This window comes from Molothrus aeneus, chromosome 1, assembly GCF_037042795.1.
Source record: "Molothrus aeneus isolate 106 chromosome 1, BPBGC_Maene_1.0, whole genome shotgun sequence".
Classification (NCBI taxonomy): domain Eukaryota; kingdom Metazoa; phylum Chordata; class Aves; order Passeriformes; family Icteridae; genus Molothrus; species Molothrus aeneus.
Window position 1 is genome coordinate 35,475,859 of NC_089646.1, and position 26,625 is coordinate 35,502,483.

The window sequence follows — 26,625 nt, forward strand, 5'->3', positions numbered from 1 at the left end:
CTTTTAGCTGGTTAGCAACAAAATTTCTAGTTGTGTTGATGACCAACCAGAAGGCTGTGTGTGAATTGCTGACTCCAATTCAAGGTATAAGCAGGTCTCTCTGTGTTGACCTTGGGCTTCAGATAGCTTTGTACAAGGAGCTGAATTTAACTCAGGTGCAGGAGTGGTGAAGACTCTGTTAGTGAGGTACTTAGAATTAGTAAGTTTTCATAAATACACAAAGCAGTGTTGCCATACTCACAGAAGTAGTGCTGGCTTTTGCTAGGATAAAACCAGTGTTGTTAGTAAAATGAATGTATTGCAGACCTGCTGCCCTGCATTGCTCTGTGACAGGAGCCTCTCCACACTGAATACTTGATCCTTTCTAAAGAGCCTAGCATTGTGAGCTTTAAGAAAAGCATGTGATACTTGAAGAAAAGGCCAACATCAAACTTACTGTATAAAGAAAGATACCAGGACTCTAATTAGACATTAATAGAGTCATAGAATATGCTGTGTTGGAAGACACCTAAGGGGCCCAACTCCTGGCCCTGCACAAGACACCCCAAGAATCCCACCATGTGCCTGACAGGATCGTCCAAAAGCTACTTGAACTCAGATGGGCTCAGTGACTTTTTACCTGGGGAGCTTATGCCAGTGTCCAGTCCCCTCTGGGTGAAAAGCTTTTACCTGGTATCCAACCTAAACCTCCCTTGACTCAGCTTCATGTAATTTCCTTGAATCCTGTCACTGGTCACGAGAGTGAAGAGATCAGTGTCTGTTCCTCTGCTTCCCCTCAGCTTCATGAGGATGTTGGAGACCACAGTGAGGTCTCCCCTCAGTCTCCCTTCTTCAGGCTGATCAAGCCAAGTGACCTCCTCATAAGGCTTCCCCTCCAGACCCTTCACCATCCTTGTGGCTCTCCTTTGGACATTCTCTGACAGCTTAATGAGTTTTTAATATTGTGGCACCCAAAACTGCCCCCAGCACTCAAGGGGCAAATCTCCCTCCCTTGCCGAGCTGGCGATGCTGTGTCAGCCCCCCAGGACAGGATTGGCCCTCAGCTGCCAGGGCACTGCTGAGTCAGATTCAGCTTGCCATCAGTCAGGACCCCCTGAGCTCTCTGCAGTGTTGCTCTCCAGCATCTCATTCCTGTCTGTGCACACAACCAGGACAGTCCTGTCCCAGGTTCAGAATCTGGCACTTGCCCTTGCTAAACTTCATGATTTGGTGATTGCCCCTCTCCAATTCTTCAGGGTCTCTCTGCAGGGCCTCCCGGCCCTCAAGGGAATCTCAGTTTAGCTCCTCCCTATTTGGTGTTGGCAAACTTACTTAGCATCCCTTCCAGTCCTGTGTCCAAGTCATTTATGAAAATGTTGAAAAGCACAGGGCCAAGGATGGGCCATGTGGAACTCTGCTGGGGACAGCACATCAGCCTGATGAGTCACTAGAACCATTTGTGCCCAATCCATGAGCCAGTTGCTCATTGATCATGTAACGTGGTTATTGAGCTGTGTGCTGGTCATCTTGTCCAGAAGGTTACTGTGAGAGTGTTGAAAGCTTTGCTGAAGTCTAAAAAGATTACATCAGCTGGCTTTCCTAAGTAACTAAGTGGGCTGTCGTAGAAGGAAATCAGTTTTGACAATCAGGACTTCCCTCTCATGAAGCTGTGCTGGCTGTGACCAGTGACTGCATTGTCTTTCAGGTGTTTTTCAATACCTCCCAGAATGGTCCTTCCCATGATTTTACCTGGCACTGAAGTGAGGCTGACAGACTGTAATTTCCAGGCCCCTTCTTCTTCCCCTTCTTGAAAATCAGGACAATGCTTGCCAGCTTCCAGTCAGCTGGGACCTCTCCAGATTCCCAGGAGACTGTTTAAATAGTGTGACTTCTTGCTCTGTCATTTTCTCTTGAGTTTTACCCATCTGTAGTTCCTAGGAACTTGAGAGGGATCAAAAGGAATCAGGTTTTAGTTTTGTGGATTTTCTTAAATTAAGTATGTGTGTGAGTACAAAGTCAAAACTTTTGACCAAAGCTCTATTCAATTATTTCACTACTCACAGTACTAAAAATGAAGCTAAGAGCTTTTGGAATTTGGTTGTCTGCTGCTTCTAAGCATGAATCCAAAGAAACCACTCCTGCAGGAGAACAACCAACTTTCCACCCTGTGTAGTTTCCTCGCGGTTTTCAGCTGTTCTGTTACTTCACTGTAACAGCTTTTAGCTGAATGGTCTGGAAAGATAATGGAGACCACATTTCCACAAAATATCAGCTAGGTTATGGGAAGATCAGGAAGAGATCCCTCTTCTCTAAAAATTAGCTGTCATATCACAAAAAAAAATTGAATTCCTTTTTGCTCTATGTTTTTCCAGTAGTAGGAAAGTATATTCAGATCAGAGTGTTTGGTGGTATTTTTGGGGTTTCTGTTTTGTTTTAGTTTGTTTTTTAACTAGCAGGAGAACCACTAGTTTGTTGGGTGTGCATCAGATGCAAAATTTCAAAAAGTCAGGCGGCTTTATTTTGTAGGCAGAGAATAGCTTCATTGGGCCACTAGCTCCAGTTACTAAGTTCTACCGTTCTTCTGTCGTCCAACAAGCAAGGAGAGTGTTCCACATTGCATATTCTCTAATCAGCATGGCATCCTGCCTCAGAGCAGGCTTTCTCATCTTGAAGTTGTTTTTTCTGAACTCTGGAATTGGTGCTTGAGAACATTTTTAGGAGACTGTGGCTCCAGGAGACCCCTCTGTCCTTGTGTTAAAAAGGGCCTTGCAGAGAATGAATTGAGCAAGGTCTTCTTGCCTTCAAAACTTGCACTTCTCCATGCACTGCTCTTGCAGGGCGTTGAGCACTTCTAAGACTTCTGAATGCTATCTTTGCAGTCAAACCACCACTGAGAAAGAAACCCATGCAGCATGTTGCAGAGCTGAACTCCAAGTTACACTTCTCAGGATGTAGTAGGCCATGACCAAGTGGAAGCAAATGCACTGATGGACAACTCACTGTCTTTTTCTGTGGTGTCAGTTTGGCAAGCAGAGAGGATGGCATTGGAATAATTGTGGAGAACAAGCAACTAATTTTTGGCCTTCAAATTTAGAATTGGAGAGAAGGTCGGTGTTTTCTGTTTCATCTGTTTGGTTTGTTGATTACTTAGGGTTGTTTTCTTTGTTGTGTTTTTTTTTAATGGCTGACATTTATGAACAGCTGACCTGCACACTGATAGACATCCACATGACTCTCAGATAACAGCACCCTGGCTCTCTGTACTTCACATGAACTGCTTTGCTTTCTTGTGTTGCGCTAGTCTGAAGTTTTGCATCCCTTTCTTTTAGAAATGCTTTTGGCTATTTCCTTCAGTGTCTGGCAGTTGCATATTCTCAGGGATTTTACTTACCCAAGGTGAAATAAGAGTAATCACAGCCTTACCCTAGGGGGGAGTAAGGCTGCTTTTTGTGAAGTTAGTATAGCTGAGTGTAGAAGTCTGATACAGCATGTGAGACAGGCAGTGTCTGTGCAGTGTGCATCCTTGCTGAGACATGGTAAATCCCAAAGCAATCTGATAGAAGTGCTATGTAGTACTGAATAATTACAGTCAGCATATTTGAATAGAGATCATGAACACATCTTTGTTATATAATGTCATTGACATCAGAGCAGAGCTCTCAATTTCAGTTGAGTTCTGCTTAGCAATCAGATACTTTTATTTATTTTATTTATTTTGTGGGGTTTTTTGTGGTTTTTTTTTTTTTTTTAAACAAGCTGTGTTCTGGATTCCTCTCTGCTATTTAAAGTCAGCATACTCAGTTCCATATTGAAGTTCTGTAACATTACAGTTGTAGAATATGAACTGCATACTCAAGTGCTTTAGTGTAAACATAATGAGTCATTGAAACATCCCATCTTGACATTGTTCTGCTGTGGATCTCCCTTTAACAGATGCATTTAAAGTTAAGGGCCATGTACCTTCACTTGAAAGCTTTTTGTAAAGCATCATCAGGATTTAAGTTACAGCTCTTTGCTTTTGAAATCTTTCCTAGTTTGAAAGGTGTTGCTTAATTGGTTGGACATGTAAAAAGTATGCCCAAAACCTGCCCCAGGTGTTTGCAGCCTGCTTTAGCAAAGGGGCGTGGGCCATTATAGAAAAAGGTGCTACATATGTCCATATGCTGTACCTTTTAACTCTTTCTTTTCATTGTCACTTCAGCTTTTGTGAAAACCTTTAGGGAAGTCTAAACTGCCTTTCAGACACCAGGGAAGATCATTTGCCTGTTCCTACCTGGCTGTCTTGACCTTTTTCCCCACCTGTCTTTCCTTTTTTATCCATTGTCATCTGCTTTGCTAGGAAAGCTGTTGCTGTCAGAGCAAAGCAGGATGTTTTAGAAGGCATGCAAATATAAACTCAGATATTCAGAAATTAATTCTTTGGCAGGCAATGTAAATTGGGGCATTTCAGACTGGGGTGTTCTGCCTCATAGGAATGAAAGCACAAAGTTTTTTTGTTTTGTTGTTTTATTTTGTTGTTTTAGTTAGTACTTATTTCTCTCCTCTTGCCTGCATAGTGCAGATAACAAAAAAAGCAGTGTGAAATAATTGAATTCATGCCTCCTTGATGCCTTCTGTAGCCCCCTGGTGAACAAACCCTGCAAACTTCTGCTTGCTCCAAGCAATACAAAACCTCCCTTGTGCAGGAGGGGTGTCATAGTGCACTTTCTGGCTCTGAGCAAACCCAGGCCATAGCTGATCCTGCTCACAGTTGACACAAGGATTAAAGCACTTGCTTTGAAGTTATGATATAGGCGTATGCTTCACTTACACACACGTGCACCATCCCGCTGGCATGCAGTTCTTCAAAATGCAGTCTTAGATTGTAATTTTTAATATCCCTTTCTTGGTGTAAGATTTCTCCCCCACATACTTGAGATGTGTTAAAGCTGAATTTTTTAAGTATGAAACTTTCTTGTTTTCATTTCCTTATTTCTGCTTAACACTAAGTATGTCATCTTTCTTTTGCATTTCAGCCTTCATGGTCTCCAAAAATTGATTCCTTTATTTAAAGCCATGTTGAAAGTTTGAGATTTATGTCTACTTGAAACTATATGAGTAAATTGCATTCCAGAATACATTAATTAAACTGAAAACCAAGGCAGCTTGCTTTTATGGTTTGCTTTCCTATTTTCTTTTTTTTCAAGCCAGTTTTGGGCATACATTTTTATCAATGTCAAGCTAAGCTTAATGTAAGCCTTACTTTGCATACTAAAACATATACATACTGAAATACATTTAAAGACAAAGAGAAGGTATATTGCCTCACACTTTAAATCTACTGAATTCTAAGGGCTTGTTCGTGCTCCCCAAATCACCTCCCTCAGTATAAGCTTTGCACAAAGTGTGCTGTCATAAGCAGTTCAATCTGAAATACTCTGAAGTTTCCAGTCTGCATCATCTCTCAAATCATACAGCATCTGTCTCTTCTTTTGAAGCGTTTTTACGACTTTGACAGACTTTTATATTATTTCATTATAATAAAATTATTTTAAATAAGCATGTTTTTAAATCTCCTTTTCTCCTTGCATGGATTTTGTTTCTTTTATTACAATATAGGGCCTAAAGTGCTCTTCAGGACTCCATTTGTTATGGTTACTGTGTGAACAGTCGAAACCAGTATGTTTCTGGTTGACAGAAACTGCCTGTATGTATCTTTGTATGAAGAATGTTGACACACATGAAGCCTGTTCAGACTGTGAGAATAAAAGCTGTGTCTGGCACATGGTTGTGGGTCCTTGGCCAATGTAAATATGGGAAGACTGTAGTTAAAAAACCCAGCTGGGCAGGGGGAGAGGAATTTGTATTTTCAAATTACTTGTGTTATTTGTCCTTGGACTTGAATCTCCTCCATAGAGATTTCAAAGACTTCAGCAACTCCTGTGCAGTCATCTCGAGATGCAGGTAAGGACTGGCACACCTTAACCTGGGTGGGACATATCCCTTTCCTCTCCCTTTTCTTTCTCCATCTGAAGACAGCATGGACCTGACAGCACATCTGTGATACCCAGAGGTGTCACTCTAGCAAGGGCAAGTCCCTCTGTTTAATGGCAACAGCCAGGCAGAGAGCTGGGCTGTGGCAGAGGCATTTTCTCAGCTGCAGAAGAGCCCTTGCCTACCCAGCCCTGTGGCAGGGGTGGGATGGAATGCACATATCCCATTGCAGCAGCACTGTTCAGCCAGAGCTGCTGTCTCCCATGGGCTTCAGGAGATTCTGAACACTTCTAATTGCAGCTGGCCCCAGAGCATCATCCTTGCCAAGGCCAGGAGTTGTATTTGCTTCAGCAAGGCCTTAGCATGGGTCGTCAGTCCCTTCTGCAAACCACCTTGCTCTCCTGAACAGCCAAACACAGACCAGCAGCCCTGCACAGACACGTTCTGGTAGAAATCCCAGGCACAAAAAGATACCTCCCAGGCAAGTGTCACCTCACTGCAACTTCTGCTGGTTAGAAAAGTGAATCTGTTGCTATTTCAGGATCCCAGATAAACTGCAGAAAGAGCCCCAGCTTTGACAATTTGCCATATTTGTTAGTAAAGGTCAGAGCATGTGATGCTGGCTGCTAAATTCCTGTCCCTGCAGGAATCTAGATCTATGGTTCAAAATAAGAAATTTGTGTGCTGAGCATGTAGGATTTGTAGGAGCACACAGATGCTGCTCTTAAACTGGGAATGCCAAAGAGGACACATTAGATTCTGTAATAACCCAAATATCCTTAAATATTCTTTTTCCTTAGGGTTTGTCTGTATGGATAAAACCTGTGTTTTCTGATTTTAAGAGGGAAAGACAGTGCAAGCTCACAGCACCAAAGCTATGACCAATGCAGCGAGGCAGAGTGCAGCCTTCAGTGGGCTGGTTTCCTTTTAGCCCAGCTGGAAACCCTGCCTCCTCTGCAGGCAGCATGGGGCTGGGCATGCAGTTTTGCTGACCTCTAGGAAATAAAAAGCTATTGAAATGCAAAATATGGGACCGTAGTTCAGCACTACAGCAAAACCTGGAGTACGGGTTTTAAACATTAGTTTAACACATCTATGCAAAGTTGTTCCCTGAATTTTAGCCATGGAAAGAAAAGTTTTATCATTTGAGAACTGGTAGAGTAAAAATCAAGCACAAATATGAGGACCAAGATGAGGAATTGCAGGAGATGCTGCAGTACACCGGACATTTCCAGACATTGATGCAACCAAGCTGTCTGTCCATTTAAATGCCTTTGTCCAAGATGTCACCGTGTGTTTTTTTCCTAATATTTCAATACATTCACCCAAATATATTAATATATTTCTTAATGAACAGGTACTATTCCACTCCTCCTATGCCTAACACAGGTTTTAGACTTGTTTCTTGCATGTTGCAAAAAAAAAAAAAATCATTTGTAGAAAGTTTCCAGCTGCCCTGCCCTGCTCCTGTGAGGGGGTGGTTCCCAGAGAAGCTGCACTGCTGGCACTACAGGCTCAACCCCCAACTTTGGGGATTAGGGAAGAAGGCTTTCCCAGCTTTTGTTTTGTTTTGGCGTTCCCCTAAGCTTCACCTTTTACCAGCCTGTGTTTCTTAGCTGGTGTCCTGGCTTGCAAGGTCTGGTAAAATATCTCAAGGGTCTTTGATTGTTTACCCATGACTCTAGGGAGGTGTCAGCCTGGGTGCAGGAGTTCTGCCTGCAGCAGGAGGAGCTGCAATTGGTGCCACAGCCTTCCAGAGCTCAAGATGCTGCTTCCCCAGTGGGTGCTGCTGCCAACCAGCAGTGTTTGGCTGCTTTCCCTGCCTGTACCTCACTGCTTTCAGCAAGATGCACTGGTGTGTGGCCTGAGCAAAGCCCTAGAGCAATGCCAAAGAGAGAGCAGCTCCCTGTTTTCCCAAAATCAAACAGATCTGAGACTCCAAAATGCATTTTGGTCGATTTGTTTGTACCAGGGCTCCTGCTCCAGCTATGGATCTCTGCCAAAATATCTTGCAATCACTTTAGCATCTGTTTCCAGTGTTGGTATTGCCAGCTCATCTGTAGTCTTCAGAGACCAGCCGTGCCTCACATAGTTTCCTATAGGTCGTAGCTTTCCACTTGCTGTCTTGCTTAGCAGCTGGACCCAACCTCTTGGTGCAGGTGGGAGGAGCTGGGCAGTGCCACCCTTGCCCACCTCGCTCTGTCCCAGCTGTGACATTGGATCTGTGGCCTCAGGTACCCAGTGCTCTGTGCAGCACCCAAGGGAGCAGCAGCTTTCCCAATCCAACTGAGCAGCTCTGCCCCACGAGCAGGGCATGGCTGGGTGCAGCAGGTGCTGTGGGTGGCTGTGAAACCTGCAGCCCTCTGAGCCCTGGGGCAGCTGGGAGAGGCTTGCTTGCCAAAAACCCCTCACCAAGAGCAAGGGGCCTGCCCTGCCTCACAGCTTGGTTCTGTGCCCCTGGCCGTGGTGTGAGGCACTGCCAGCTCTGCCTCAGCAGATGGCCCAGCTGGGCACAGGAGCCTTCTTGCACGTGCTCCTCTCCTCGTTGGGATGTACTGAACATCCCAGTCACTCAGTGGACCATGCCAGGACATTTCATTATTTATTTTCTTCAGTCCAGCTTACTAAATTCCCTTTCCTTCCCCACGAGTCTTTTAAGGGTCTATATTCTGTCACCTTCCATCTACAGTGCACTCTAAGAGTATAAATAGTCACTGCTCCTTATCCCCACCTCACACCCCATCAGTCACCTTGGGCAGGCTGCTCTCGCCTGGGGCTCAATCCAGCCCCTGGGCAGAATCTGGGGAAAACCCTGGGCTATTTCAAGGCACTGGGACATGCTTCTTGTCAGCCAGCCCAGAAGTTTCTTCATATAGCACTTTGTTTACTTATGTAAGTCTTGTGTGGAGAGTTCATATATCCAGACTACACCCCTTCTGAAATAGGACTCCCTCCTGTCCAAGCTCTTCGGCTTTGGATAAAGTAATGAAATATTAATTTACATTTTCTTAGCCCTATATCATCCAGCAATGTTCCCAGCCTGTGAATATGTAGCTGTTATCCATCCAGGGAGAGGATTTATCTGTCCACAATCACATTTTTTTTGTCCATCAACCATCTCAACTGGAGCTCTCCTTTCTTTTCTATTGATGGAGATGTCTAAGAATACATAAACCCAGGATATTCCTACACCAGTGGAACTTTTCAAACATAGCTATTTGTTATCACCTTTTTATTAAAACAGAGGCAAAAAAAAATAGGGAGGTAGGGAGGGAGTCTTGCCTTAAAGAAATTTCTTATGGGCTTCAAAGTTTGGTGGAACCAAGGCAGGGCCTGGCAAGTTCTGTTAATATCCCTAAATATATATAGGACACACTGTTAAATTACAGCTGAGCCACAGGTGTTGAGGGTGTGGGGGAAACTCCTTCCACTCCCAAACCCCAATGCAATTCATCTGCTGTGGTAACAGCAGAAATTAAGAAGTCAGCAGCCTTCACATAAAGATGTGCTCACCAAGCAGAGCATCCTGGCAGGAAATGTGGATGTGAGTGTTGCAAACAAAGAGCATCACCCCACCGTGCTGCAGAAACCCCCCACGGCCTTTTGGGGGCTTTGGCAGGAAGATTTAGCTCTCTGTACCCTGCAGCTGCAGCCCTGCCATTCTCAGGGCTGCAGGACTGGTAGAGAGAGCAGGGGGTCCCCTTGAAATGGCCTTACAGGTACTTGACTGCTGAATGCAGGAGGAATAAACACATTATTTGCATGTCCTTAGGGCTCTCTTCTTTGCCAGTACCCAGTTCAAACTCTCTGATGTCAAGCTATTTATTTAATTTATTCCCTAGGCAGTTTAATCATCCCTGCCACGGGGTTACTCCCTGACAAACCTACAGGACACAATTGCTCATCAAATAATGGGATAGTGTGGAGCAGAGGACAAACATTTGACATCTTGAAGTTGGCATAGCAGCTCAGTCTCAGGAAGCATAAGGCAGAGCTTGCTGACCCCAGGCAGCAACAGGTACAGCTCTCAGAGCTTTATTTAGAAGCTGTAATCCTGCAGCCTTTCACACCAGATATTGTCTTGCTCAAAAAGTCCTGGCACAGAGCGAGCCTCTCTGCCCTTCCCTGTACCCACCAAGACCAGCAGGATTGCCAGCTTTTCCCACTGGTCCCATGCTTCTGCTTTGGGGCTCTGCTGGGTTTGACAACCAACCTCTGCCCAAATGACACAAACCAGTTACTTGTCACTACAGCCACCACGTGGTTTATGATGGTTTATCTGAAAGTACTGGGGCACCACAGTTTACACCCAGCATTTCATTGTACTTCACAACCAGTCCCCCTGTAGATCCTGGCCCATAATACACACATTTCAGCCAGCCAGTTCTGTACAGTTCAGTTGCCTGAACTGTTCTGTTTCTCACCTCCCATCAGTCATCCTCCCCTTTAAATCTGCTAACAACTCAAAACCTGAGCAGTCCTCAATGTTCTCTTTCTTGGCACATCCTGTCCTCAGAGCAGTAATAGTGCCAGGCAGGTAAAATGTCAAAGCCAGCGGAAATGTGTAAAATAAATTTACATTGCTGTGAAGCATCAGGGTTGCCAGGCTCCTCTAGATCCCCATTTGTCCATCAAATAACCTCTGAGAGGAAGGCATGGGAAGCACCAAATATAACCTGCCCCAAATGTCTGACTGGCTCAGCACAGCCTCTCCCAACTCATGCATGATCAGTTCCATGGGGCTAAGTGAAATGAGCAAGGCAGGGAGCAATGGTAGCTCTTCTCTTCCAAACAAAATTAGTCACTAAAGAGTTTCTGGGATCCCACAAAGGATTCAGGGAGCAGATGGGGTTCTCAAGCAGTTCTCTCCTTGCTCCCCCAAACTGGGGGTGCTCTGGTTAGGAGGGCAAAGGAAAGTAAGCGTTACATGCCTGCATTTCCACGGTGTAAGTCAGCTCTCTGAGGTGGCTCACTGGGAAATCCCACTGGGTGTCTCTTCCTCCCAGGAGGGTGACAGTGAATAACCATCAACACCCATTCCCCTGTTTACCTTACAGAGGATGCTCCAGACCCTGACAGGGCTCTGACTGCTCTTCAAGATGAATTCTGAAAGCTTCCTCCACACCTGGCACAAGGGTCAAAGACACCTTGCCATGGGCTTGAATTTAATGCTGATGTCAGTTTATTCCCTCATTGAATGGTGACACTTTAGACCGGCTAAGAGAGGGTGATCAGTTGCCAGGTTGCTAAATATACTAAACATGCTGCTGTACGAGTAGGTTAATGTTACCTCCTCTTCCTCCTGGCTGATTTATTGTGCCATTTACTCAGATTCCTGCTCTGTGGAATGTCTGTGTTTGTGTTATCACAGACCAGCCAGGCAGGCTCCCAGCTGCACCTGCAGAACAGCTCAGGGAGTGTTTTGTCCTTGCCTGTGTCCTGCAGGACATACCACCAGCAGCATTAGCCCTGGGGACAGCACTGCAGGCAGCTTTTCCTGGAGAACATCTCTTTTCCTGGAGATGCTCTGGTGTTCATGTGGCAGCATGAGGCCCCTTCCCAGCCCAGCCACACTGGCCAGGGTGGCTCCTGCTCCGTGCAATGCCCTGCTGCATCCCTTGCCTTTGCTGGCGGTGACTTTGAGGGGTTCAGCTCCACCATTCTCCTTCCCACTCCTTTCCAAAGAAAATCCTGGGCAGCACTCCATGCAGGAGGGCCGCTTCCTCAGTAGTGTGTGGGAAGGCTGCAGCAAAATATGTCGGCTTAAACCCTCTTCTCTGTCACTGGAGAAGATTATGCATCCAAACTGAACCCTCCCTCAGATGCTCAGGGAAACTGTCAGAGTGAATTAAAAGCTGTAAAAGGCCAGGGCTATAACTCAGTGCCTTTTAAGTGCCAAGATTTTGCCAGGGATGGAGAGAGGGAAGTAGCCACTAATGTAATTTCCATCAGGAGTACACTCCTCTAATATAATTTGGCCTGGCCATCCTTTCAAATGCAGCCTTCCCTGGCTGGGCCGGTTCAGGGCCATCCTCCTAAGTGCCCCAGTAATTACTGATGCAATGAAAGCATGTGCCCAGGCTTTGCTCTGGCCTTTTTGGCCCTGGAGTGACACCAGCTTTCTGCATAGAGCACACTGCTAGGCATGTAACTGGACATATTAATATTGAGGGGAGTTTTCACTGACTATGCTCATTAAAGACACAAATGGCTCACTTGCTTAGGCTTTGTTCCTTTTCTCTCTTTGGTCAAGGCCTGACAGTGCTCTAATGGTCTACAAGTTGTATGGTCTCTTAGCAGATTAATAAGCATCAGTTACTCTGATCCAAATTCCTGATCTAAATTTTGCATTCACCTGTTGCCTGTCCTTTTGCCAGTACCTTGTGCTGCCTGTAGCAGAGCTCAACAGCCCATTATTCTCTGCTTTCCTTGCAAGGGAATGGTTTCCTGGGAAGGGACCCTTGCTTTGCCATTTCCATCTCCTTAGGCAAAAGCTATCAGAGAAAGAACTTGAAAGTCTTTTAGAAAGTGCTCTCATTGCTTCACCTTTTGTGAATTAAAATGTCAATTTTCCAACAGCTCTGTAAACATCTCCTTGCAGCATTGTGTGTGATAGACTTAAATATCAGCAAAGAATCACAGCACAGCACTGATTTCCTTCTCTTGGGTTTATTTTGGTCATCTTTTTAAAATACATCTCCTGATTGTATGTGGCAGCCAAGTGTATTGAATTGTCCCCAATGCAGCTAACTGGGGACTTACTACTGTTATTCCTCATAAACAGCTGGTGGTCAAGGACAGTTCTTGGAGACCTGCAGTTTAAGGATAAGCACCAGTCCCCTCTCTCCTTGTACAAATGGGTGGGGCTGAAGTGGGAAATGCATCCTACAATTTTTAGAAGGTAAGGACCATGACCAAGGGGCTTTGCTGTGACATATGGCAGGCTGTCACAAGCAGAAGATGTTAGAAAAGGGGTGGTGTGAGAGACTGAAAGAGAAGCTGATGAAACCCAGCAGAGCAGCAAGGGCATTGAAGAGTTTTCAGGAGGCTACAAAGGATATGAACTACAGTGTCTTTAGAGGAAATAAGAAGAAAGAAATAAGGAGATGAGGTGCATGGCCGGCCAGATTTATGGACAAGGACAGACTTGACAGCTATGATTTTGAGCAATTTGAAGGGAAGGGAAAAATGACATAGGCATTTGAGAAGTGAGTGTCACAGAAGCTGAGTTTCTAGAAAGAACAGGCAGAAAGTAGACTCACTTATTCTCTGTCTGTCAATACACTTCCTTTTCCCCTGGGGACAGCAAGGACTGCCCTTCTCTGGAGCTCCCTGTCATACACAAAAGCCTTGGCACCACAGACTCCCAGGCTGCAAGGCAGGACCCTCTTCTGGAAGCAGGCAGGACCCTCTTCCCAAAGCCTGGGTGCCAGTTTCCAGGAGTGCCCAAATCCTGCATGCCAACATCACCATTCCCATTGTCCATCAGCACCCGAGGCTGCTGCTTTCTGTTTCACAGCTCAGTGTCTGATACAGAGTCACAAGTAGCCAGTAAATGCATTATCAGGTAGCAGGAGCAGATAATCCCCCAAACCACAGCCCAAAGCCTTATTAAAACCAAGTACATTACAGATTCCAATCAGAAATCAGTGGAAGTGGAGCTGTTCTGCCCATGGTGTGTTGCAGGGGTCAGTCTGGGGATGAGGCAGTGGCAAGCCCAGGAGCAGGGATGCACAGGCACACTCCCAGGCTGCGTGCACATCACTGTGCCCACACAGAACCAGATCCCACGGCAGGCAGGGGAAAAGAGGTGTTTTTTTCCCTCCTCAGCATCTTAAACTAGGTAATTATATTTTAAAACCATGCTGTTAAACCCAAAATTAAATAAGTGAAAGTAAGGACATAGAGGAACTAAGGTAGCATGATTTATTGACATGAGCTGCTAATATATGCAGTAGGCAATTACATATATTTAATCACATATTAAGTGCAAGCCAGATTTTTTGGTATACATTAATACAGTGCATGGCATAATGCTTTGTACTTGCCTAGAATTGCATACTAATCATTAGAAAACTCTCCCAAAAGTGTATGCTACTACAAAAGTCCAATGAATTGAAATATTCCAATTAACTTTTGAACCAGTCTCGGCACAATATTTTAAGTTCCCAAACTCAGAGAAGGAGGGAAGACAATTTGCAGCAGACCAGGCATCACCCAGCTGAAGAATACCCAGTTAATGATAAATCAGGTATGTCAGTAATGGGGGCAAAGGATTTCTTTTGCAGCATTTTAAATCATATATACTTTACACCTTCCCAGGTGTCTTTTTCATGCTTTATCTTCTGAGGGGAGCAAGACAGTAATGGTAGTATGAAACTTTTTTTTGTTTTCTTATATTTTACATTGTTTTGTCCATTTAAAATCCATGCTGTGCAAGTGTTCCCAGACTGACCAGGCTGATAAGCCTCTTTCTGAACATAAGCAGCACAGTATTTTACCTGGATGACCACATCTCCTCTTTGCATTTTCTATGATCCATGCACATAGCTTTGTTATTTCAATGTCCTTTGGAGGTAGGAGCTTTTAATGAAAAACGATCCAACTGAAAACTGAAGGTGAAAGGCCACTGGAATGACCAACTTCTCAGAGACTCCAGCCTTTTGGGGGATTAACTCCTTGGAGAAGGTGAGCAGTTCAGATGGAGTGCCTCCACCCCAGGATGGCAACACCAGCAGATTCTGCCAGGGGTTCACCTGGGGGGATGGCCAGCAGGATGTGTTGCTGGGAGTGTGTTTGTCCTCAAGAGCCTCCCAACAAGCAGAACCTGCTCCTCGTGGTGTGATGCTGCTGGAACCTGCTGCTTGCTCTAGCACAGGAAATTAAAAAGGCAGCTGTGCTAGTGCCCAGGTTTCCAGAGTTTGTGGCAATTTTCTTGTCCCAGTGGTTCCTGGACCTTTTATTAAGACCTCAGTTAAGAAAAAAAAAATTAAACTGTTGAACTGGGCTACACATGCTGGTGACTTGGCTTCATAGCAACATAAATAGCCCAGGAAAGTGATAATCATAAAGAGTACACAAATTTTCTTTCTTTTTTGTTGTTAATTGGTGATTTCCAATATCACTTTATACATGCATAGTTAAAGTCTTCTAGGCAGGTGGTAAAAGTTGCATGTGTTTCTTGATCGCTTTAATGCATTATCATTGTAACACAACATCCACCTTTATTTAACCTTTACAGAAGTGCCAGTGTCAGTGCAGCTGTTGCAGTGCTGTCACTGGCACAGATAACTCACAAATTTCACACAGTCCTGTGCAACATTTACCACAAAGCAGGAAACAGTGGCTTGTATGAAAATAATGCCTAGTTTTAAGGCCTTTAGTCCTGAATTCTGCACATTCTTGTTTCATTTTCTGTTATAGACTCTTTGTCATGTGACATTTAATATGCTTTCCATGTGAAATTTTCTCTTTACTACTTGCTAATAAATAAGTATATAATTACCCTGACTCCAACCAGAGCTGATATAGTTGAGAGACCTTGCCAAAAAACAAAAACCCACATGTACATTGCAGAGCATGACCGAGCATCCATGGAGGCGCTACTCCGCGGTCTGACTTACAGCGATACAAAAGTGAGCACACACACTGGGGCAACAGCCAGTGGCACAGGGGGAGGGAGCACAGGGGATAATTGGGAATTGAGTGGCGATGGCTGGGTGGACAAGGGGTTGCAAATGCAAAGACCTTCCAGTGTGGACACCAGAGAGAAGACAGTGTGTACATGGCCGTGGTTTTGGGCAGGGAAGCGATGCTGTCCCAGCCCCTTGGGGTCAGGCAGAGCCCAGCCAGCTCAGCACAGAGGAGAAAAATACAGAAATATGTTCCTTCTTTATCTTCCCTCCTTGTCTGATTTTCTCCTGGGAGAGAACTTCTTGGCTATTTCACAGTTTATTTGTCCAGTTTGTCCTTTCGTGGTGTGTTTTGCTAGCCTCCCGTGACTGCTTGTAGTGCACAGACACACACAGACAACGCCTTCGCCTGAAGGTGATGTTAACCAGCTTATTTGACTGATTTGCTGATTCTGAAAGAACTTTAACTCCTTTGACCAATGAAGGAGCATTGGTAACCTTAGAGTTGATGAAGTCATCTCTGGTTGATATAACACTTGCTAAGTTCACATTGTAATAAAAGAGAAAGTTCCTCTAAACACCGCATCCAAGATATGCTTTGTGTTTATGCAGAGAAGGGTTAAAGACAAAACCCCTGAAGAGATTATATTTTGGTTTAACAGTGCTAAGTCGAGGTAATTGTTACATGGCATTCCTGGTTAATGAAACTCAGCTTCCAGTAGTTTAATGTTGCTTTTGTGATGGAGAGCCATCCGCAGCTGCATGGAAGTCTCACTGGCACACACAGCTTGACATTTATTTCTCTATTAAGACAGGATGCAGTGGTCCTATTTTTCCCTATCTGACAAATCTATATTTAAAAAAAAAAATCTCAGATTGGCCATCAGCAGCATGATGTGTCTTTGTTTGTTTTCCCAGAGGTGGGTGGGGGGTTTTTTTGTCCCAGTCCTTCTTGGGTAGGTGATAGTGTAGCACCTAGCACCCCTAGGCGAGGGATGCTGCCCACCTCTGCTCCCCTCATGTGAAGTATCGACACTGTGTGGAGTCAATGTAGCAGTAAGGAGTGCAGCGCAGTTTCCCGTAAGACCTGGAATAAAAGAGAATATCTCAGTTTCAAAGCATGGTATGGTTCACTTACATGGCTCCTGGTTGTAACTCTGTAGGAGTGAAGAACCTCAGAATATGCATATGCAGCAGCATATGGGAAAATAAATAGGAGGGCAATTTTCATCAGTGCTCGACTGTCAGTGTTCTCCTCTGTCAGCAAAACAGGCATCCAGGAGAAACTATGAGTGAAGACTTAACTCCCAGTAATGTCAATTAAAAAAATAAAATCCCTGTTGGCATCAGGACTGGAGCATTTCATGGGGGTGGATGCAAAAGGCCCTGGCGCTCACCCACGGGAGCTGTGGAACAAAATATCTGAGGCTCTGAGTTAAGTGTTTTTCCAGCTACTCCCAATAGCTTCAGCAGGCATGACTGTGCCTGTCCTTTAACTTCCTTTTCATGTACTTGAAATAATGAGAGTGACACATTCCCACATTAGAAATAATTATAAAAAGAGTAATTTGAAGAGTCCTTGCAAAATAAGGAGAAACAGAGATTTTGTCTTTCTACTGACTTAAACTGAGCAGTGACTCTACCTACTGAAGACCTGACCAGAACTGTTAATAAGAATTTAAATGAGTTTTTATTGCTGGAATGTCTAAGTGAATAACCCATCCACAATGTCAAGCTATGCAGCTTTAAAACTACGTCCTAGGATAACCCACATTCTCAGACTAACATCAAATCTGGAGAAGGTGTGTGAAACAGGAGGAGGGATCTGTGGGCTGGAAAGAGTAAAAAATGGGAAAATCAGTTGCAGCAGAGCTCTTGGAGGAAAGGTAAAACTCCCATGGGAGTGTTATACTCACATACTCAGCCCACTTTCTCATGATTCACAGCTTTTTCTTTAGTTTGGCAGATAATTTGCAGACTACACACAAAAATAAAAGATCTCAGTTGCTCTTCCACAACTTGAATATACAAGCAAAGTGAAATTTATAAAGTTTTCCTCAAGCTTTTTTGGTGCTATGTTGGGCAGCAAATTTCAGACTCTTAGAAGGGAGTAGTTTTCACAATCGAGAACAACTCCACACTGTCTGAAGATGAGGTCTCTGTAAAATGTTTCAGTTTTGTCTGGTTGACTGGTCTAGATTTTAGTAACCTCTTATACCAAAAGTGCTCCAACAATTACAGTGGAAGGATTAGCGCAGCACTAGATTTACAAAGACATCCTGTGGTTTCTTATTCCTGTCAATTAGCACATTATTGTTCCCTGAATGATGAGGGCTCTGCACGTAATTCAATTTGCAAATTAAATGTTTCCTGTTAGCCAGTAACAATACCTGACAGCTAAATAGAGGTGCTGCTGTTGGAGGCAAAGCGCTGACCGTAGGGAGCTGCCTAAACAAAGGCAGAGAAGGCAAGTCAACAGTAAGCAGATGTTTTAAATGAAGGACTTTGCTACACAGATGCATGGCTTTGCATCTGCTGGTGAATGAATTTCCTGTACGTTGGAAAAGCTGACAGATGACTGCTTGATTCAAAGCAAATACACCCCCAGAGTACCCATTAATAGGAAGGGCAGCAAGAGGTTGGTCCAGCCTGTGGTTTGGATGTTGTGGGGATTTCTTCCTTCAGGGTTATCATTTTGTCTTGGTCTTTCCTACTTTCCTTATGTTATGGCTGGACATTAATGTGACCAGATAAGGAAATTTTGGCAAGAAATGGGCAAACATAGGTCTATGTGACCTTCATTTGTTTTGTACAGTAAGAGGCATGTACTTCTTACTGTGAAATGAGATTTAGCCCTTAAAGTCAATGATATACAGAAATAATTTGGCAGACTCTTTCTTCCCTGCTACTTGCAGTGGTCCCAGTGGAACGTGGTTTAAGTGGGTAAAATTCCTCTGTTTTAAAGCTGGAAGAGAAAAAAGAAAGGAAACACACACACAAAAGCCCCCTCCATAAACAAACCAAGGAAACCCACCAAACCAAAGTGAAGACCTCCTCTTACATACCCAGGAAGGTAAGTTCTACATGTCAAGTATCCAAAATCCATCCCATCACAGTCTTCAACCCCCTCGTGCTTGTAGCCATCTCCGCAGTAAGCACGGCGGCACCCTAGTGAAAAATAAAGAAATAAACACCTTCCAGGCACTTCACATGTAAAAGAAACAGGTGAAGTAACTGGAACTAGCTTTTTAAGGGTTAAATATTAAGCAAGATATTTTGGGGAAGGCATTCTGTAAGGGCTGTCTTAGGAGGAGCAGCACTCTTCACTACAAAGAATGTACTTTTTTAGGCTAATTTCAGTGATGAAGGGAAAGAATGGATAAATACTCAAAATAATTACTGCAGGATCACTAATTACAACAGCACTTATTCGAAACTTATTTTTGCCATAGATAATTACCATCAAAACAAGTTAAGGGAAATATAAAATACAGTTAACATAAATGATTTGGAGAAGTCACAATCTCAAAAAAATAATCTTAGGTGGTTAACTGGTTTGGAATTCCCAGCCTAGACCTTTATCCAATTCTGTGCAATATCTGTGTTTGTCTGCTGTGAGTTTCCACATATGAACGAAATTATGCAGCCTGTCTATAAAGAAATAAAATATATAAATGTTGCCAAAATCGTGTCTTTCCCACTGCTGATTCCTACTGACTTGAGCATGAGTCATATTTTTTCATGGTGACTGACATGTAGGCTGCAGCAATTTGTGGGTTTGTTTGCCATTTTAGCATTTGGACTTTGATTTTGGTATCTTCAGCACATTGAGAATGACTTTCTAACATGAACAAATTAATTTAGTTAAAATCCCTTTGACATCTTCTGGGAGAATCCATTGGTATCAAGCAAAGGATTAAGCAGACAGGAACAGGGAGTTTTTTAGAGGCTAAAGTGGGTTATTTACAAATAGAAATTATTAATTAATTGCACCAAGGATGTGTTTGTCAGAAATTGATGCTTCTAAGACCAACAAGCCTTTTTTACAATAAAATCCATTTAACATTCTGCTAGCCTTTTCCTTTTGGTTCAGTTACAGGAGAAGAATGATGACAGTGTGCTCATTTCCAAATAACTCAAGGATGGGTCACATCAGTGTCAGAAATCTGTGTACTGCAAGGCCTCCATTCAGGCTTTGCCCAGTGCTTAGCACAGAGAACATGATGTGCCCTCAGACACAGAATGCACAGTTTTGCAGGCACTGGAACTAATGAACACTATCTTGCCACATGGTTGTTCCCCATGGCAGATTTCAAGTTCTAATTTAATCGTTTCCTCATGTCTGGAAACAGGAGAGATGTTGTCTTCTGTCTCTCTGGAGTACTCTGCAGTCAGGCAAGCTTAGAGGGGCTTTTATTTATGTGTCTCCCTAGACCTGTTGAGACGGAATTGCCTTTGAAATCTCTTTCCTGTTGTCATAGAGAAGTTGGCTGGGATTCCTAAGTCATAAGGGGAAGGGTGGTGATGGACAGCTGGATGGAGAAACTCACACAGGGCATGGCTGCATACATCCCATTTTCAAAGTCAGTGAGTGATATATAAATGAAAAATTGCATCTTTCAGTGTTGGGTGATAGTGTTCTGAAATGTGAAGAAGCATCCCTTTGCTGGGAACAACAGAGCACCAAACCTACTGTGTGGAGATGGTGTAGGGCTGTGCTCTGGGGAAGGATTCAAGACATAAAAGTAACTGAGAGAGGAGGAAGTGAAGGTTACCACAGCTGCTCAAATGCTTATAAGTTCTTTGCTATCCACAGTCAGCAAAACGGAAGGAAGATGGAGTAGACATGAATTAAATGTTATGTAAACCTGATACTGAAGGTAGTGGGCTGACACCTTCCCTTTGCAAGTGAATAACAAAATCCAGAGTGGTGTTTTTGGACTTGGGATCTATTTTATCGTAAGAAACAGTGTCTATCCCAAGGGCTTCAGTGTCTATCCCAAGGGCTTCAGTGTCTATCCCAAGGGCTGTGCTGCACTACAAAGGCGTGCTACAGCTTTTAGAGAGAGCTGGCAGCCCCCAGGAAAGGTGTGTGTGTTAACCAGCTGCTAGTTGGCCCCCGAAATGGAGAGTGTCTGACTCAGCAAGGATGTAGAGAAGTGCTGTTGCCACCTCTGTCCTGTGTGGTGTGTGCCATCCACATGCATGGAAGCCTCAGTTTTTACCATCGTGCCTCCCTTTCCCCAGGCCTGCACTTGATCCACAAACCACACAAGCTCTCCCACACACAAGCAGTGTACCCTGTGGTACAACTAATGCACCTTCCCTGGCAGGAGGAAGCCCCTCCTGCTGTGCTGTAACTCACTTATGCAGTCATCAGTCACCACCGCGTTGCCGTCGTCACACTCCTCCCCATCCTGCACGATGCCATCGCCACAGGTGCCCCCCTCCTCCAGGCGGTAATCCATGGGGTACAGAGGGGAGAGCTGGCCAGGCAAACACACAGGGGTTACTGAATCAGACCAGCAGCAGCCTGGCTAGCAAGCAGAGGAGAAGGGCTCTAGGGGGCAGGTCCCACAACCAGGTTTTTATGGCTTGTTATTTGTTGGTTAGAAGGTTTATACAGAATCTGATCCAAAGTCCAGCAGACGCAAGAAGGATGCTGTTGCTAATTTCAGCAGGGCTCAGCTCCTTGAAGCAATAAGGAAATATGTGAGTTTGGTTTGCAGGGTTTTAGTTCTGCAACTCTGTACCCTGGTGAGTTTTGCCTTATTTTGTATTAAATAAAAACTCTTTTTACCACCACAATTCCCTGAACTCTGCTCCAGTTTATTCACCAGTGGTTCACAGGGAGGTTAGCAAAACCTGCAACACTGCTGAGTTAATTCCTCAGTAATTAAGACTTCTGTGAATAAAATTCCCAGAATTATGTACAGTTGTGGCAGTGTTCAAAAATGAGCTTTTCCCCATTTGCTTAACTGATTTGGTATGACACCTTAAGTACAGAAGTACATTCTGTATTCCAAAATGAAACATACACCCATGGGTTTTCTGAGACCACAGTCATATTTTTACCTGGACTGGGAGCCATCCAAATGTATCCTTGAAATACAAAGATCTCTGATCTCTTCTAAATGCTAATGCGTTCTCGGTGTTTAACCGGTCCAATTCTTCTTGATTATTCACCACAAAAATCTGGGGCACACAAAAAGAGGTGATTGGTAACCTTCTCAAGAAGTTCTTTGGATTATCACAGAATCTAGTTTGGCATATGTATCTTCAAATAGGTAAATAATTTACAGGAAGATGGTTCAGTTGTTTTCAGAAAGAGAAGAGGTGAGAAGCTACACCCATGGAAAGAATGGTGTTTCCTGGGCCCCTATTTTGAAATGCACATCCTCAAGTAAAAATCATACAAATAGTGGTGCACAACCACTGCTGAGAAGAACTTTCTGATGCTCAAATGGTTTGATGCTGAAGCAATTGCAAAATCCAAATGGGCATAAGTGCTTTTTGTGGATTGACTATAATTTTTTAGGCATGTTTGTGGCTACAAAATAAATTATGCATCACTCAATACAACCTTCACTTAACTTTTACCTTTTTGTTATTTCCTTAGATTTAATTGACACTAAAATGCATGTTTCTTTATATGCATATACTATGGTCTGAAGCCAAGTCTCCAATTATACTGCAAAAAAAAAAATAGTTCAAAATGGAAAAATTAGGACAAGCTGCTCTCTTACCCATTTCTTTAATGTCTCAGTCACTGAAATTGGATATAAAAGGCATTAGGAAATAATCTCTTCCTCAGCAGCTAAATCAATTTAATTTTTTGTAAGATTCAAGCCATTTTTAAATTAAGAAAAAGCAAATTGAGTGTTTCTGGGCAAAATAGTTTTAGGTCTGAGTCTGATTCTCACCAACATAAACAGAATTGGCTCTTTTAAAAACAAGTTACCTTGAAATTTTTACATAGCAAAACATTCCCATTACCCTGGATGAGGGCAAATTTCATTAAAGAAGCGTTGAATAAAAATGCCTTCAGCTTGAATGAAAGGAAGCAAAAAAATAGGAAGCCAGCACAGAACTGATTCTGTAATTGTGTTCAGGAGCTCAGGGCCCAGCTCCAGAGCTCCAATTTCTCTTGAATCAATAAGAAAATTATGCTGTCTCAGACCATTACAGATATCAGCCTTTAAAATTGCACAAGATTTAAAAAAATGGAATGAATCTAAGCCAGTGACAGAAAAACAGCACTTTGTTTCTCAGCCTCTGCCCTCCTCTGGAGGAGCTGCTGGGTGCTTGGGTGATGACACTGAGGTTGTGCTGCTTTGGCAAACCACAGGGCCAGGGCACAGAGCATCATCTCTGGATCTTTTCTATGTGCAGCTATAGAACCCTGGCAAGAGCTTTCAAGAGGCCCAAGACAGGCTTCAAAGCTGCTACATGGGGATCTGGTCAGAATAAACAATAGTGATGTTTAAGCTCTAGTTTAAGTTAAAGTGTTCTTTACACTTGAGGGAGTAAAACAAATGGGGCAGGCAGGGAAAATAGGAAATGCTGCTCTGGAAGTGCTTCATTTCCAGAGTTAAGCCTTGCTTTTTTGCCTTCCCACATTCCTGGCAACAAAATGGCACCTGGGGGCTCATAGTGATAGTGTATGGCATTTTAGATATTTACACTCTCATTACTATCTTTTAAGATCTATTACTATCATTACTATCTTTTAAGATCCTATCTTTTAAGATAGGAAACTGTGCCTGATGGAGAAGGAGGGTAGTGAGACCTCTACATTATATTGAGAGCCTTAAAGCTTTTCCTATGAGTTCTCCAGGCTGCAAAGTACATGGTGGGGTTTTTTTTGCACGGTGTGGTGTGATATGCACCTTTATTTCAGCACATTCATCTCTCACCATTATGTTTTCAAAAACAACAGGAGGGTTTTTTCTCATGCAACACAGCCAGGGATGAGGGAGCAGTTGGCACAGCTGATAAGACCTGAAACCCACTTGTGCAAAAGGCTGAGCTCAATGACCCAGTGTAATGGTGTTGTGTGTGTCCCTTCCACACACCATGACAGCTTTCTCACACTGTGACAGGTGGGGCTTTGACAAAGCTATTTGCTGCTCATTGGCACTCAGAGACAAGCAGACACCACACCATTTCCACTTGCATGGCTGGAGTGGCTGAGCTGTGCTGGCACACAGCACCAAGGGAGCATCTTCATCACTGACTGAGTGCTGCACTGCACAGATTAATGAGGCAGGGCCCAGCAGAAGGAGAAGGACATAAGCAGTAATCACAAATCCCAAAGAAATCAGTGATAAAAAATTACTAGGTTACATTTCATCAATGCCTTGTCCTTTAAAGTATTTTGTCCAATTTGCTCATAAAAATGCTTTCAAGGCTAGAGATAGAAATCAGCCATATAATGTGTATGTCTGCAGACTGGAGCCCAGACACCTGATTCTCACAGTTTGTGGAAACTCCTGTTATTGAGGATCTGTGCCCTGGGAGAAAGCTCTATTGCATATGTGAAATGCTTGATCCCAAAATTCAATTCTATAGTCACTGTCTTAAAAAAGCCCCAAACAAACAAGAAAGATATGCTTACTTTACTGACCAATCTGAAATGTATTTTGATTTAATGAAATAAAAAGGTCAGATTACGTATGTACATGAAAGAGAGCACCCCTAGGCTTGAAAAACATTTCCAAACATGTGCTACCTTACTGATGTTTTGGAACAGCTGCATTTCAGCACATCAATCACACAAGTTATGAGACTGACCTCTTTTGCACCTCTGGATCTCAGAGGTTTTGGGTACTAGAAATCACACATTGCCTATGTATCTTCCTATTAAACAAAAAGTATTAGTGAGTACAACACCTCTCATAACAAAAGCACTTCAGAACTGCTCACATCCCCTCCCAGAAAAGCTGCTTACCGCGGGAACTTTTGGGTAGCTGTGTCCAAACACAGATTGCTCATATGATGGGTTACTCATTTGCTGTGGCGTTCTGCAGAGACATCTCCCTGGAGGCCCTGGAAGTCCTCTTTCTCCCTTTGGTCCTATTGCAAATTGCCCTAGGAAGCAGAGGACCAGCTTGCCTTGTTATGAGGTTACTACATACCACACATACACAGCCTTAGGGGAAAAAGTAGAAGTCAGGTGGATATATGCATTTACCCAAGTTTTCTGACAGGCACAGCTCCCACCAATTCCCCTGGGAACTGAAGGGAGGCACTAATTCCAGTACTTCAGGAGAAAGATGCCAGTTTTTTACCACAGTCATATTATTTCAGATCACCTTCTGAATTTTTCTACCAGTTTTACAGAGGAAGAGAGAGACCATTTGCTTAGAATAAATGCCAGCCTGTTTAAAGCTACAGAAATGCAGGAGAGGATGAACACACAGATCACTCTACAGCACCGACACACCAAGTTTTGTAGAGTCAGTCTCTGTATAAGTCCACAACAGATTGCACTTGTGTCTTTGTACAACCACTTGAGCAATGCTGTTTCACAGGTTTCTAGACAGTAAAAACCCAACTAAAAATACAGGAGTTTTTAAATGTTTTAATTAAGCATTAATTTTAAAATACTGCTTTTTGACTTTGAAACTTTGGCAAGGATGTACTGCTCTGCAGATTTAGATTATGAGCCAATATGGTCATACTGCAAGCAGTGACATCATTACAGAAATGTCTTTTAGGATCAGAATTTATATTCTAGAGGAAAAAGATTAAGAACCCTGACACAAACACTTTCTGTGGATGGAATAAAGCCTTGAAAAAGTAATCTCAAGGTCCTGGCTGCCTTCCCATCAGCATGGCAAAAATTCTGCCTTCTGAAAGCTTCCAGCTAATTATTTACTCAAGCAAAGATGCTTCTTAATGGGAGACATGAGATATGTGAAGATTCTGAAGCTGTGCCCAGCTTCACAGATGTCCCATTTCCACACCACCACAAGAAGAGACCTCCTGTCCACTAATGCAAGCAAGGGAAGGAAAAGGGAAAGCAAAATGGAAGGGGACATTGTGTGTTGTGGGTCATGTATTGTCCTTCCTGTCCTGTCTGAACCCAGAAGCTGACTAGGGTTCATGTGCATGCACAGCCCTGAGGATGTACAATTATGTTATTACAAAGTTTTTCTCATAATTTGTACAACACACACAACTGCAGTAAGCATAGATCTCAAGCATTTAATTACATAGACAGTTTTTCTCCACTGCTCTCTTTTTCCCCTGACTCCTATCCCTTTCCATTCTCTTCCCTTATTTCCTTAATGACACTATAACTTGAATCTCATCTATTTTTCCCTTGCAGAGCTGCACAGGGTGAACCTGTCCTGTCTGATTAGAAATCACAGTTTTTCACTCCAAGCCAGGATATCTGGAGAGGCAGACCTTTGATGATGGAGATTACCTACTCTCTCCAAGGCTGCCAGATGGCTTTTCATCGTCCCCATCTACAAAAATCCCTCAGGGAACACATAGGATTTAGGTTTGGTTTTATCTGAAACATCAGAAGCCATAAAGTGGGTTTTAAATTAGTGGACAAGGATGGCATGACCTGCCTCCAGGAGAAATCCTCTCCTTGCTGTGGATGGAGAAGCAAACAAAGCCTTTGTGCAGAGGGGTCTATATGTGCCTGATGAGTCAGGAGGGGCTGGGGAGCAGGGACACTCATGGGGAGTGTTTTTGGTTTACCTCATTTTTGGCTTACCTAATCCTGAGGGTCCAGGGGGGCCTGGCTGACCAACAGGGCCAGGCCTGCCAGGCGGGCCCATGACACCCGCGGGTCCAATGTCCCCCTTGAGTCCCTGGAAGAGAAGTGACATCCATTTCCTGGCTAAGCTATTAGTAACAAACAAAACAAACAAACATTAGTAACAAGCCAGCACTGGCTTCCCATTTAAGAAAGCCAAGACATTTGCCAGAAGAAGCATGAACTTCATGGACACCACCCCGGGGAAGAAGGGCTCTCCTCTCCTACGTGGAGACAAAAGGCATGACCAGAGGAGGACTTCTGCTC

At 43.7% G+C, this 26,625-nt stretch overlaps 1 protein-coding gene across 2 annotated transcripts in view; it reads right to left on the bottom strand.

The window, feature by feature from the left end:
* Positions 1-13,864: 13,864 nt before the first annotated feature.
* The window catches only part of COLQ (collagen like tail subunit of asymmetric acetylcholinesterase), a 41,194-nt gene continuing 28,433 nt past the window's right edge, over positions 13,865-26,625 (bottom strand). For both annotated transcript variants that reach the window (XM_066569773.1, XM_066569702.1), the window contains exons 12-17: positions 26,317-26,413; positions 24,535-24,674; positions 21,660-21,779; positions 20,950-21,070; positions 18,650-18,752; positions 13,865-16,671 (exon numbers count right to left, since the gene is read on the bottom strand). In XM_066569773.1, the coding sequence (XP_066425870.1) occupies positions 16,602-16,671; positions 18,650-18,752; positions 20,950-21,070; positions 21,660-21,779; positions 24,535-24,674; positions 26,317-26,413 (651 nt within the window). In that variant the 3' untranslated portion in view covers positions 13,865-16,601. The remainder of the gene's footprint in view (positions 16,672-18,649; positions 18,753-20,949; positions 21,071-21,659; positions 21,780-24,534; positions 24,675-26,316; positions 26,414-26,625) is intronic.